General features: G+C 28.3%; 3 protein-coding genes across 3 annotated transcripts in view; all 3 read right to left on the bottom strand.

Annotated features, from left to right (window-relative positions):
• Positions 1 to 4,076: 4,076 nt before the first annotated feature.
• Positions 4,077 to 4,968, bottom strand: LOC111633486 (ataxin-8-like). Its single transcript, XM_023378068.1, has 2 exons — positions 4,586 to 4,968; positions 4,077 to 4,521 (listed from the first exon to the last, which is right to left on the bottom strand). The coding sequence occupies exons 1-2, from the start codon at positions 4,787 to 4,789 to the stop codon at positions 4,321 to 4,323; spliced, it is 405 nt and encodes a 134-aa protein (XP_023233836.1). The 5' UTR covers positions 4,790 to 4,968; the 3' UTR covers positions 4,077 to 4,320.
• Positions 4,969 to 6,460: 1,492 nt separating this feature from the next.
• LOC111633472 (ataxin-8-like) lies at positions 6,461 to 7,352 on the bottom strand. Its single transcript, XM_023378041.1, has 2 exons — positions 6,970 to 7,352; positions 6,461 to 6,905 (listed from the first exon to the last, which is right to left on the bottom strand). The coding sequence occupies exons 1-2, from the start codon at positions 7,171 to 7,173 to the stop codon at positions 6,705 to 6,707; spliced, it is 405 nt and encodes a 134-aa protein (XP_023233809.1). The 5' UTR covers positions 7,174 to 7,352; the 3' UTR covers positions 6,461 to 6,704.
• Positions 7,353 to 9,070: 1,718 nt separating this feature from the next.
• Positions 9,071 to 14,147, bottom strand: part of LOC111633480 (mediator of RNA polymerase II transcription subunit 25-like) — a 54,352-nt gene continuing 49,275 nt past the window's right edge. The window contains exons 9-12 of the mRNA XM_023378061.1: positions 12,472 to 12,596; positions 12,290 to 12,404; positions 12,002 to 12,207; positions 9,071 to 9,082 (exon numbers count right to left, since the gene is read on the bottom strand). Coding sequence (XP_023233829.1) covers positions 9,071 to 9,082; positions 12,002 to 12,207; positions 12,290 to 12,404; positions 12,472 to 12,596 — 458 coding nt within the window. The remainder of the gene's footprint in view (positions 9,083 to 12,001; positions 12,208 to 12,289; positions 12,405 to 12,471; positions 12,597 to 14,147) is intronic.

Consider the following 14,147-nt stretch of genomic DNA (forward strand, 5'->3'; position numbering starts at 1 on the left):
GGTACCCTGGGGATTTGGCAGTCCGCGTGTATGCACGCTCTGCAACCGTCTTCGATTCCATCCATTAGCCACTCGTAGGGAGCTATTTGACTAAGTGCATTGTTTTAAGATTTAAAAAGTAAAGAATATTTTATATTTTTATGTACGTTTCTTTACAAAGCTATGTTTAATTATAATTTTCTTTAAAAGTATATTCATATAATTGAAGAATATTTTGTACCAGGTATGTACCGGTACATCCACCGCACCTTTATTCCACCAAGTAAGTTTTTATTATTTTATTTATAATTTTAGCCCTTATATCATGGCTACCGATCCGGAATGTAATTGTGATATTAAAAATGCATTTAGAGAAGTCTACGGTTTTTACTGGCTTATCGAATAAACGATACGAATGGACCCTAGACCATCACTGACGCGCAATTGACTGATTGTCCCTGGATGTCGGCTTCTTACAGAAACAGCTTCCCTACTATTAAATGTCACTGCACGCCACTGATTAATAAGTAAAACTGGTGGCAATAAATAATTTGAAGTGGTGAAAAAAAAATTAAAAACTGGAAAATGGTTGGCAACATTTTAAAATTTTCCAGAGTGATTACTGCATTATATATTATATAACTGCATTTTAATTTATGTTAATTCAATCAAGAGCTTTTTTGTGGCCTGCTAGTAGTGCAGGCCCCTTTGCCATGTTTATTTTTTTTGAAAGAACGTAATACATATAATGTTTATTAACAAAAAGCAGTCTTAAAGATTTTATTTTCTAACTAAAAATAATAATAATTTTATAGGGGTAGGAACTGCTAAGTTATCTCCAGTCACTGAGAAAATCCTCATCTCTCCTTTTATACTTATTGGGCTGCAATTTTCAAATTGCAAACATGTAAATTCTCACGGTTGTCCAACTGTTCTTCAATCCTTCTCGAGAACAAAATTAAATAATGAAAATGAAGACCTATCTTGTCTTGATTTTCATCTAACTCCAGAAAGCTTAGTGGCCAGAAGTACTGATTAATTTTTAAAATATGATTAAAAATTGCAGCTTGGCATTGTAACAATGTCACAATAACTATAATATAGTAATATTTTACAAGAAAACATTTTGTTTATATGCAATAACATTTAGAACAGCAAAATATTTACATAAAATTTATTTAATTACTAGAAAAATTAATTTTGGCCAATTCTTTACTAATCAACATTATTTAATAACAATGTCTTAAAATATTTTAAACTAAAATACATGAATTTTAAATAATTAGTCTGAAATGGATATTTTCTTTCCTGTTCAATGAGAGTGTATCTTAATGCAGTTCTTTAAATCAAAATGTTTCTCACAAATTTTATTTCTTGAAATTATATTCAAATATCATATAATAAATGTCATTAAATTTTTCAATAAGATTACGCAAAACAATTACTGATTTGTGCATTAGAAAGGATCAAACAATTTTTTAAAAATGAAATACAGTATTCATCTTTCTATACAATAAATATAGTAAACTTACTTATAATTTTGTTATTTTATTGAATAGAAATAAATACTGTATTTCCTTGATTCTAAGACACATTTGTGAGTTTAAAATTAAATTTTAAGATTTTTTTACGGAAAGAAAATTATTAAAATAATATTAAGTTTTATTAACAAGTTAAAACAATTCAAATTCCATAAAATATGTAATGTTCAGTAACTATTTCCTTATACAAAAACTGTTTTAATGGGGCATTTTAACATATGAAAGCTATTTTAAATTTTAAAAAGAAGTTTAAATTAAATGTTTGTTACTCAAAGTTTGTCTGAGCTAAGAAGACTATAGAACAGAATAGTCAAAAATCTTAATTATTGATGCATAATGCATCACATAATCTACTTGCAATAACTGCTGATTATTTTAGATTGTGAAGGTAAGATGCTATCAATTCTTAGAAGCATTTAAGTTTTCAGACAAGTAAAAAGAGATAAAGAAGTGCATCTTAGAATCAAGGAAATAATATATTTAACTTTTAGTAATTTCCATCTTTTGATATATACATTCTACCAGATAATATATTCGATAAATAATAACAAACATTCAATTAAACATTTGGTTCAAACAACAACAACAGACTTATCATATATTAGCCTAAGTTTATTCAAGAATTAAACTTAACACCATTAAACTTTTACTTGTTGCTATGTGACAGTTAAAAAGGCTGTAGAATTAAAACCAGCTGAGGAGGACAACACTTTTTTGTTGTCGAAATGCATACCGATCTTTTACTTGTTGCTAAGTTTAATTGTTGAATAAACATGTAGTGTATGATAAATTTGTTGTTGGTTGTGTTTAAATCAGTGGTTCCCAAAGTGTGTGCCACAGCACCCTAGGGCACCACAAAATGTATAACATTTTTATAATTTTATTTAATTTAAAAAATATTGGCTATTTCACAAATTGTACTTGTTAGAATTTGACGTAGAGAACCTTGAAAAATCTGGATTTAGCAAGGGCACTGAGAATCAAAAAAGTTTGGGAACCACTGGTTTAAACCAAATATTTAATTGATTATCTAAGATACAAAAGGCATTTAATTATATATATATACATATAATAATAATAATAATAATAATAAGCATTATGATTATTTATATTACTTATTACTTTTTTATACATTAATATAAAGATTTATCTTTACAAAAGTATTAACTATCCTCTAATTAAAACATAACTGCTTTGAAAAATCTAGTTGCAAGAGAAAATGGATATTTTTTATGTACTGGTATAAAACAAATGTTATATTGTGAAATTTTGAAAAAAGTTTTATATAAAGAAATATCAACTTTGTACTGTAACTTCTATGCAAACTTTATGTCCATATGAAATCCTTATATAATACAAATTTAATATTCTTATGCAAAATTATGTATAAATTACACATAACTTCTATAATTCCTATATGCTTTATCACTGGAATTAGAATATCAGAACTTAGATACAAATGTGTGTGTTATTTCTTCCATTAATGGTATTTCCAATCAAACTTCATTATCAATAGAGAATTTTGTGAGAATTTCTACAACTTTCTGAAAAAAGTTTTTAGACATGTTTATACATTTTTTTCATTTTTCAAATTTGATGAAAATATTTACATTGAAAAAAATGTAGAACAATTAGTTAAGTAAATAAAACTTCCTATCAACTGTTTATTCTGTAAACATCAATAGTTTTCTTTTATTAATGTTATTTTATTGTGTCTTTAGTCTATTAATGAGATTTATTATATTAATTTAGCTTGTGGATGAAATTAGAAAGATTAAATTCAAAAGAATAAACTATTTGCTCCTATATATAATATTTTCTTGTATTTTGGTCCCTCATTAGCAGGGTTTTTTTATTATTTGAATGATAAAACATCTACTAATGAGGGACAAAAATGTCTAAAATATAAGAAAATATTATACAGTACATAGGTGCAAATAAAGAGTTTCTTCTTTTGAACTAATAGACTAAATTCAATCCCTCTTTCATCTGTAAGTTAAATCAGTATAATAAATCCTATTAATAGATTATAGTCACAATAGACTAACTTTAATAAAATAATATGGTAAAACTATTATCCAAACTGATTTCTTCTTCAGGTGATTTGGATAAGTGGATTAACATGTAAAGAATGAAATTACAGGGTAATAGCACAGTATTGTACTGTACTGTACATGTACTGTATTTATTTATCAATGTGTAAGTAGCATCCTACTGATCATTTGAATCAGTCACAGCAAACAGGCATTATTGATCATGAAGTCACATGACATAAGAGATGTAATTGTAATGTGATGTCAATGGAAGAGAGAAAGGAGGGCAAGTGGTAATTTGGATAATTGGACATTTGGCTAATAAGTGTTCAGATGATCAAAGTTCTATTGTATTTAAAGGACTAGAAGCATTAATTAATCATTAGTTTTCATTTCTCTATGCTAAGAATTGCTAAGAATTCTTTGAAAAAAACACAAAAAGTTAACAAATGTATTTAATTTAATTGCTATAAAAATCAATAAGCATCAAGCATTTGTATATTCAAGACAAAATAAAAAGTAATAGTTTCTTTATAAATCAATAAATTTATTACATTTTCAAAAAGTGAATATTTGTGTAAAAAAATTAATCTGTTCAATATTATACATGTAAATTCAGAATTAAACTATGGTTTATTCCATATTCATAATTATAAATATTGTATTGAAAAATTTCTTCTGTGATTTACTCAGTTCAAGGATACTGCATCAAATTCAAGTACTAACTATTTATAAAACAGTAATATAACAATATTATAAAAATCTTTTTAAAAGTCAAGAAGACTTGGATCATCCCAAGTTTGTTGTTGCTGCTGTTGCTGCTGTTGTTGCTGCTGAGATGCTTGTTGTTGTTGACTAACTGGTGCTGATAAGGCTATTTGAGAAACATTTGACTGCAGCTGGGAACGAATATTTGGTTGCATTAAAAGCTGTTGTTGCTGCTGTTGTTGTCGCATTTGTTGCATTTGCTGTAATAAAAGTTAAATGTTAGTATTTGCTATTATATAAAATAATTTAAGCAATATAACTTACATGTTGTAATAAATGCCTTAGCTGTGGATTAGCATTACTTTGTGAGACTGATTGTTGCTGAGACAATTGTTGTAATCTCTGCTGCTGCTGCTGCTGTTGTTGTTGCAGTTGATGAAGTTGCTGAAGAAAAAATCGTTTAATGAATACATATTTTACTGTATAAGATAAATTCACAATATATCTCAGCTTATTTTGACCTAACATTGGTTAATTTAGTTATTTTCTTAAATAATAATTAAAAGATCAGCAGTTAATCATTAATGCACAACTGATAATCTGAGAGTAGAAGTGAGGCATGGTCAAACTATTTTGCAAGTTTTTTTGTCAAATTCTGATTACAAACACTAAACATAGGCAAATTCCTTTACACATATTTATACTTATATTCACAACCTACCCAAAAATAATATAAAATTGGAGAAATAACAGTAATATTAAAAATTAATATCTATAAATTTTTCAAAAAAATTACATGCTCAAATATTTTTATTGGTTTCAGGTAAAAAAATTACGCCTCATCCTGCTGAAGTAAAATTTATAAAAATTTGGAAATCTTGCATTTATTTAATTGTGTTTTTAATTGCAAACATAAATGTGAATAAAATTAATGTATATAAAACAGTGTCAAGAAATGCTGTTCTGCAGTATGTTCTTCAAACAAATATTGAATAATTAAATTGCCTAAATTACAAAAATGCTAACCTGATTCTCACAAATATATAACATACTTGTGCCTGCCAATCTACAATTTATGTACAGTTTTTGCCCACAAATCAATAAGTTTTGGCACCACTGCCTTAGAACATGATTTGTTTTTCCTTAAATTCTGCTGTCAACTGACAAGCAATTATTTTGTTGTGACATTGTCACAATGTCAGGCTGCAATTTTTAATCATATTTTTAATTTATTTAATTTAAAATATATATTCTCAACCTTCAAATTAGCAGTGTCTTGCCCCCATACATCATAGTTTTCCTTTAGCAATCAAGTCATGCCAGTTATCTAACTCCTTTCAGGGAAAAATTTTTGAATTGAAATAACATGACTTCCAGTTTGCATAGGAAGTTCATATATAGTTAATCAGGTTTATAGTTAATATAGTTTTTCATATCTGGTCTCATCTTTCATGTATCTAACTCCAATTTTGAGATTAATTAATTAAGGAAAGACAGATAGATGGACAACAGTGGGAATTTACTGGTCTACAATGTGCTTCGAAATTGCAGCCCAATAATGAACACCTTCACTGGATGCTCCTTCCATCATAAGAAATTTTATTGATTCTTTATTCTCGTTGTAAAATAATGCCTGAGACCAAGCATTTATTGCAATTACTGCAGATGGGATTGATTTTCTAGCAAGACAATATATGTCCCACACAGTGCAGCAGATGGGTTGGAAAGTATTGCAGCACTCTCCATACAGTCCAGAATAGACACAAATTTTCATTTGTTTTTAACTGTAAAAGTTAGTGATAAGCTAGAAGTTCACCAATAATGAGTAGATGCAAAGAAATATTATTCATCTCCAATATGATACCTCCAAATATTTCTACATCATAAACTTGAAAGTTAATAGAACAATGGAATAAGTATCTGTACAGATTGACTATATGGAGATGTAATCAATATCAGTAAAGTGGAAAACAACATTGAAAATAAAAAAAATTCTAGAATTAATTGGGAATTCCTTGCACACATTAATGTTTATATTATTTTTTTCCTGCATTTAACTAGTTATAAATATTTAAATATTTTAAAATCAATAAAATTTTTTGAAAAAAACACAAAAAGTTAACAAATGTATTTAATTTAATTGCTATAAAAATCAATAAGCATCAAGCATTTGTATATTCAAGACAAAATAAAAAGTAATAGTTTCTTTATAAATCAATAAATTTATTACATTTTCAAAAAGTGAATATTTGTGTAAAAAAATTAATCTGTTCAATATTATACATGTAAATTCAGAATTAAACTATGGTTTATTCCATATTCATAATTATAAATATTGTATTGAAAAATTTCTTCTGTGATTTACTCAGTTCAAGGATACTGCATCAAATTCAAGTACTAACTATTTATAAAACAGTAATATAACAATATTATAAAAATCTTTTTAAAAGTCAAGAAGACTTGGATCATCCCAAGTTTGTTGTTGCTGCTGTTGCTGCTGTTGTTGCTGCTGAGATGCTTGTTGTTGTTGACTAACTGGTGCTGATAAGGCTATTTGAGAAACATTTGACTGCAGCTGGGAACGAATATTTGGTTGCATTAAAAGCTGTTGTTGCTGCTGTTGTTGTCGCATTTGTTGCATTTGCTGTAATAAAAGTTAAATGTTAGTATTTGCTATTATATAAAATAATTTAAGCAATATAACTTACATGTTGTAATAAATGCCTTAGCTGTGGATTAGCATTACTTTGTGAGACTGATTGTTGCTGAGACAATTGTTGTAATCTCTGCTGCTGCTGCTGCTGTTGTTGTTGCAGTTGATGAAGTTGCTGAAGAAAAAATCGTTTAATGAATACATATTTTACTGTATAAGATAAATTCACAATATATCTCAGCTTATTTTGACCTAACATTGGTTAATTTAGTTATTTTCTTAAATAATAATTAAAAGATCAGCAGTTAATCATTAATGCACAACTGATAATCTGAGAGTAGAAGTGAGGCATGGTCAAACTATTTTGCAAGTTTTTTTGTCAAATTCTGATTACAAACACTAAACATAGGCAAATTCCTTTACACATATTTATACTTATATTCACAACCTACCCAAAAATAATATAAAATTGGAGAAATAACAGTAATATTAAAAATTAATATCTATAAATTTTTCAAAAAAATTACATGCTCAAATATTTTTATTGGTTTCAGGTAAAAAAATTACGCCTCATCCTGCTGAAGTAAAATTTATAAAAATTTGGAAATCTTGCATTTATTTAATTGTGTTTTTAATTGCAAACATAAATGTGAATAAAATTAATGTATATAAAACAGTGTCAAGAAATGCTGTTCTGCAGTATGTTCTTCAAACAAATATTGAATAATTAAATTGCCTAAATTACAAAAATGCTAACCTGATTCTCACAAATATATAACATACTTGTGCCTGCCAATCTACAATTTATGTACAGTTTTTGCCCACAAATCAATAAGTTTTGGCACCACTGCCTTAGAACATGATTTGTTTTTCCTTAAATTCTGCTGTCAACTGACAAGCAATTATTTTGTTGTGACATTGTCACAATGTCAGGCTGCAATTTTTAATCATATTTTTAATTTATTTAATTTAAAATATATATTCTCAACCTTCAAATTAGCAGTGTCTTGCCCCCATACATCATAGTTTTCCTTTAGCAATCAAGTCATGCCAGTTATCTAACTCCTTTCAGGGAAAAATTTTTGAATTGAAATAACATGACTTCCAGTTTGCATAGGAAGTTCATATATAGTTAATCAGGTTTATAGTTAATATAGTTTTTCATATCTGGTCTCATCTTTCATGTATCTAACTCCAATTTTGAGATTAATTAATTAAGGAAAGACAGATAGATGGACAACAGTGGGAATTTACTGGTCTACAATGTGCTTCGAAATTGCAGCCCAATAATGAACACCTTCACTGGATGCTCCTTCCATCATAAGAAATTTTATTGATTCTTTATTCTCGTTGTAAAATAATGCCTGAGACCAAGCATTTATTGCAATTACTGCAGATGGGATTGATTTTCTAGCAAGACAATATATGTCCCACACAGTGCAGCAGATGGGTTGGAAAGTATTGCAGCACTCTCCATACAGTCCAGAATAGACACAAATTTTCATTTGTTTTTAACTGTAAAAGTTAGTGATAAGCTAGAAGTTCACCAATAATGAGTAGATGCAAAGAAATATTATTCATCTCCAATATGATACCTCCAAATATTTCTACATCATAAACTTGAAAGTTAATAGAACAATGGAATAAGTATCTGTACAGATTGACTATATGGAGATGTAATCAATATCAGTAAAGTGGAAAACAACATTGAAAATAAAAAAAATTCTAGAATTAATTGGGAATTCCTTGCACACATTAATGTTTATATTATTTTTTTCCTGCATTTAACTAGTTATAAATATTTAAATATTTTAAAATCAATAAAATTTTAATCAAAATTTAAATGCAATAAAATATTTGTTTTTGATTACAAACATACGACTTTTTTGCCTTTATAACAAATGTTATGCCAAAATCAAAAATAATAAAAATCATTAATAATTAATAAATGACTTGAAAAAATAGTAAAATTTAATAATCAATATATATTATAAAGGAAAGTGTACAATGTGCGTGCCGCTAAAACTCAAAAACGAGTCCCAGTATGATCAAGGGAGTTATATGGTGTGGTAGCCCTCTATCCCCCATCCATGAAGAAGGTTCCTGTTTTTACCTNACATACCTGATCAAAACTATTTATATTTCTTATTTCTTATCTATTTCTTAAACTATAAGGACAATTATAATCAGTAGGTTTACATTATTCATAAAAGTAAAAACTTCTAAACTTGTTGAATTAATTAAATAATCTTTTAAAATTGATCTTCAAAACTTGTTACTGAAGATATCAAAACTCTGCCTCTTTCACATTTAATGTAAATTTGTTAAATTTCGTTTATATTTTTAAAATGTGTTTTAAAGGTTAATGTCCATAATTGAAACCAAACTCCAAATTATAAATGTACAAACTCATTTTATTGAAGTTTCACAAATAAACAAATACTTTGTAATCTTAATAGCTTTTGAGTTTTATAACTATTTTTTAGGAGTAAAATCATTAAATTCTAGCTTAACTTAAGATAGATACAATTTTCAAACACATCCTAAGATTAATCAAATTTTTATTCAAAAATATTCTAAATTTTATTTTAAATCTTTATTTGTACTAGAATTTAATGCTTCCATTCTTAAAGATGAGTTATAAAATTTAAAATTTAGTTAAACTATCTACCCATTCCAAAAAATAATTTTCAATTTCAGTTAATATTCAGATTTTAACAAATAACTTTATGTAAGAGTTGATCAAGTAACAACAAATGAAATATTTATGTATCAATTTATAGAAAAAGTTTAACCAAAAGTTTGATCAAAAAAATTTTAATAGAAATTATCACCAGAGACAAAAACTTCAACATTTACATGATAGAGAAGCTGATTTAAACAATGTTAAATAAATCTTAAGATCAACTGTCTCTGGTTAGGATTGGAATTTGGTATTGAATTAAATGTTGACTTTTCCCATGGTCTGAATTGGTCTTGAGTTATACCTGGAGACACGTAGTGACCAATTGATATGAGCAAGCAAAGATCAAAATAGATATAAAACCATGTCTCAAGGACATGAGGTGATTCCTTGTGTTCTTTTCTACAAAGGTTCCTTTTGTTTCTTCTTACAGAGGTTCCGTGCCTTTTGAAGTCCTCTTTGATAAGTCCCTATATTGGTTGTGTGCAATGGTGATATTCAAAATATTTAACAAAGGATTTGCTAACAGAAAATTTTTCCTTAACAATTTCTTTTCGCTCAAATGGTGCATTAGCAACATTAGTGCAAAAACTGACCTTAAGATACCCATATAAATAAAAAAGATGCGTTCGCAAAATTAAGTCAGTTAAAATTTAATATTGTTTATGCCAGAACTATATTTTTTTGATAAATAATAAAAAAAGTGTTCAAAATGATTTATTTTGTACATATTTTAATATTTTTCATTCAAAATATTTTATAAACATAAAAATTGGCTTTTTTTTTAATCAGATAAAGTCATATGGAAAGCAGGTTTAATTGCTTTCCTTATGACTTTTTCTCAAGAAAAAACTTTTCAAAATCATTTATTTTATCATTAGGTATTATTATAATAATAGACAGATGTCATCGTCTCTCGAAATACAATATCTTTTTTATTTCGCTGTCAATAGCATGACACGTGTTCCACAGCCATCTTGTATTTTCTCGCATGCGTGGGATTGTGGGATCTCTCATATGACTGGACCTAGTTTCAAGAACTCTCGAGTCGATCGCGATTAAACCTTGTTTCAGTTGAGATTGAAATGGTTGATGGAGGTTGCACCAAGGCGAATGGGGTATAAGGCTCTAGTTTAGTAGTGTTACAGAGTATAATATGTATATTTTAATAAATTTTTTTTAAAAAGAAACAAAACCACTGAGAAATGTTACGCGTGTTTAACAGTGGTTTCGGAAAACTTTGAAAATGTTAACAATGGGTTAGGCTGAACCTGCGCAAACCCGCTGAATATCACCACTGCTTGTGTGTTCTTTCTTGAATCTGTTTTACCTGATCGGTTCCATTCTTTGATTAACCTTGACTGACTTGTCTGATCTGTTTTATTTCCTACACACTGGTGAATCCATTATACCAGTCTTGCTGCCTGGTACAATGACAAGGATTAAACATTGTTTTTGGACTGCTAATCTCCTTGGTCTGAAGTTGACAAGATCCATTCAATGAACAGTCCAAAGTTCAACATAAGAGTTCTCGATGACAGAAAAGAATCTTCAAAGTAGTATGACAGCAGAGCATGATTCGCAAACAGACATAATAGTTGTTCACTGATTGGGCCTGGTTAACCTCAAACCAAGAGGATTATCAATCCAAAAAATGATGTTAAACCTTGTCATTGTACCAGGAGACAAAGCTGGAGTCACTATAGTGTGGGAAATACAATGAGTTGAGCAAGTCAGTCAAAGGTTGATCAAAGAATGGAGCTGATTTGAAAAAGAATACACAATGCAGGAACCTATCAAAGGAAACTTCAAAAAGCACAGAATCTCTGTAAGCAAAAACAAAAGGAATCTTTGTTCAAAAGAATGCAACAAGGAACCTCATATCCCTGGTTTTGGTTCATATCCCATTGGAAGTTTTCAATGTTTAATTCAATGCTGATTTCTGATCCCAACTGTAGACAATTGATCTTAAAAGACATATTGTTTAAATCAGTTCCTCTATCACATCAATTTTGAATGAAACTTTTGTTTCTCTTGATAATTTCTTCTATTAAAATTTTTTTGATCAAACTTTTGAGGAGGATTTGGACACAGTCCAGAGCCTCAGGAAATGTATTTATTACTGGAAATGTCATCAAAAATTTCAATTTGTTTTGTTACAATACAATTTAAATTCTCTACTAATTGATACAAATAATTAGAATGTATTAAATATTATTCCTTAAAGAAACCATCTACATTGTGTACTAAAATGTATCACTCTTGAAATGTTTTTTTAATCATTTTTATCTCATGTTAATCAACTTTATTTAATTGTTGTAACTGAAATTTATTTATACTTAATTTTTTGTAAATTAACCATAAATAATAAAAAAATATAAAATTTATTTAAGTAACAGAATACATAATTAATATCATTACCTGGTTGAGATGTGACAAATCCAGACTGAGATTGTGATACAAGAGTTGAAAGTTGAACATTCTGTTGAGATGGATGGCCAACATTGGCAATACCAGGTGCAACAGACAGCTGATTTGCTAATACACTGGTAGTTGGTGGAGTTGATACAGGAGATGAGGGATTTGTTGCTTGATTCCAAATACGAGATCCTAAATAAAAATAAAAATATATTTAAATAATATTCACAATTTTAAAAACTAAACTATTTTAATTTAATAAAATATGTATTACCAAGAGGGACAGGAGATTGGCCCCTTGTTGGTCTGTTAATGTTATCAACATGCTGTGTTGTTAACTGCTGAGATTGTGTGGTTTTTGTGGTAATAGTAACATTTGGTGGATTTGGCTAAAAATAAATTATGATTTTATTCTTAGATTATAACAAAAAAAAATTAAATTGCAATATACTGTACTTGATTCATAGCAGACAGATGAGAAGATGGAGGTGTAGGAACACCCCCTCTTGATGGTACACTAGATCCATACGTAACTCCTGTTGTAGTAGATGATGCTTGTGGTGTTGATTGTTGAGGTGATGCTAAAAAATTGAAAGCAACATTAAAACATTATATCTAATTATTAAATGTAACCATAATATAACCTGATATAATCCAGCATATTGCTTGATATAAAAACAGTAAGATTTTGAAAAATTGAAATTAATAAATTTAATTAAAATTTTTAAAAATATTCCAAACAGTACACAACATAACATAACATTCTAAAAACTATAAAATAATAAATCCCCTTCTTAACTGAAATTATATAAATTTATAAAGCAATCTTCATAAAATTAAAAAATATATTTGTAAATGTTAAATAATTAAAATAATTTTGTAATTGCATAAAATTATGGAAGGAAATAAAATTATATACATAAAATCATTCCAATACTTTGTACATGTGATAATGTTGGTAAATATTATATATATATCAGGTCAGTCCATAAATTCGTGCGTATTTTTATCTACAAAAAAAGCAACAAAAAATTTTAATTAAATCTTATTTCAATCTATAATGTATTCACCATTATTTTGTACAATTTCTTGCCACCTTGATGATAGCTTTTTAATCCCGTCTTCGTAAAATTATTTCGGTTTTGAATCAAAATATTCAGAAATAGCCTTTTTTACATTGTTCTCATCCTCAAAAGTTTTCCCTTTTAAAAAATTCTGCAAACTCCGAAAAAGATGATAATCACTGGGAGCAATATCTGGAAAATATGGTGGATGGAGTAAAATTTCCCAGTTGAAGCTTTTGAGTTTCTCTACAGTTATTTTTGCAGCATGTGGTCTGGCATTGTCATGTTGCAAGAGAACCTGCTTTCTGTTCACTAATGACGGTCAATTTTTTTTCATTTAAACGCTCTAATTGATCACAATACATTTGAGCTGTAATTGTTTGATTAGGTTCTAACAGCTCAAAGTGAATTATACTTGACACATCCCACCAAACAGACAAAAGAATTTTTTTTGGATGCAACCCACCTTTTGCAGCCGGTTTTGGCTGCTCGTCGCGATCTGTCCAATGTCTTTTTCTCGTCACATTATTATAGAGGATCCATTTTTTTTGTCTCCAGTAACCAGCCGATCAAGAAAAGGTTCCAAAGTAATGCGGGATAAAAGAGACGTGCAAATGTTTACATGTTGTTGTCGGTTAGCTATTGACAGTTCATGTGGTATCCATTTTCCTAGCTTTGAAACTTTTCCGATTTGTTGTAGATGTCTATGAACAGTTCCATGGGATGAATTTAAACGTTCTGCAATTTCATCAACTGTTAAAGATGGTTCTGCTTCAACTAGTGCAGAGAGAGCATCATCATCAAAGTCAATGGGTCTTCCAGTACGAGCCTTATCCTCCACACTAAAATCATTATTTCTAAATCTTTCAAACCACTTCTGCGCAGTCCTTACACTAATTACAGTTTGGTTATGAACAGTATTTAATTTTTTGGCTGCATTTGTAGCATTCTCATCACTTAAAAATAAAAAGTGTAAAGCATGTCTCTTATATTCATCTGTTACTTCCATTTTAATGAAAATAAACAACTGAAATGTTCCCAATTCTGAACAGTATTATATGAATGAGA

Source organism: Centruroides sculpturatus, unplaced genomic scaffold (genome assembly GCF_000671375.1).
Source record: "Centruroides sculpturatus isolate CEXI.00-Female unplaced genomic scaffold, Cexi_2.0 scaffold618, whole genome shotgun sequence".
Classification (NCBI taxonomy): domain Eukaryota; kingdom Metazoa; phylum Arthropoda; class Arachnida; order Scorpiones; family Buthidae; genus Centruroides; species Centruroides sculpturatus.

Coding starts and splice junctions, on each gene's coding strand:
- LOC111633486 (XM_023378068.1), bottom strand. CDS start 4,789: ATGTTAGGTCAAAATAAGCTGAGATATATTGTGAATTTATCTTATACA. Junction 4,522..4,585: donor TAAGGCATTTATTACAACAT/GTAAGTTATATT, acceptor CTTTTATTACAG/CAAATGCAACAAATGCGACA.
- LOC111633472 (XM_023378041.1), bottom strand. CDS start 7,173: ATGTTAGGTCAAAATAAGCTGAGATATATTGTGAATTTATCTTATACA. Junction 6,906..6,969: donor TAAGGCATTTATTACAACAT/GTAAGTTATATT, acceptor CTTTTATTACAG/CAAATGCAACAAATGCGACA.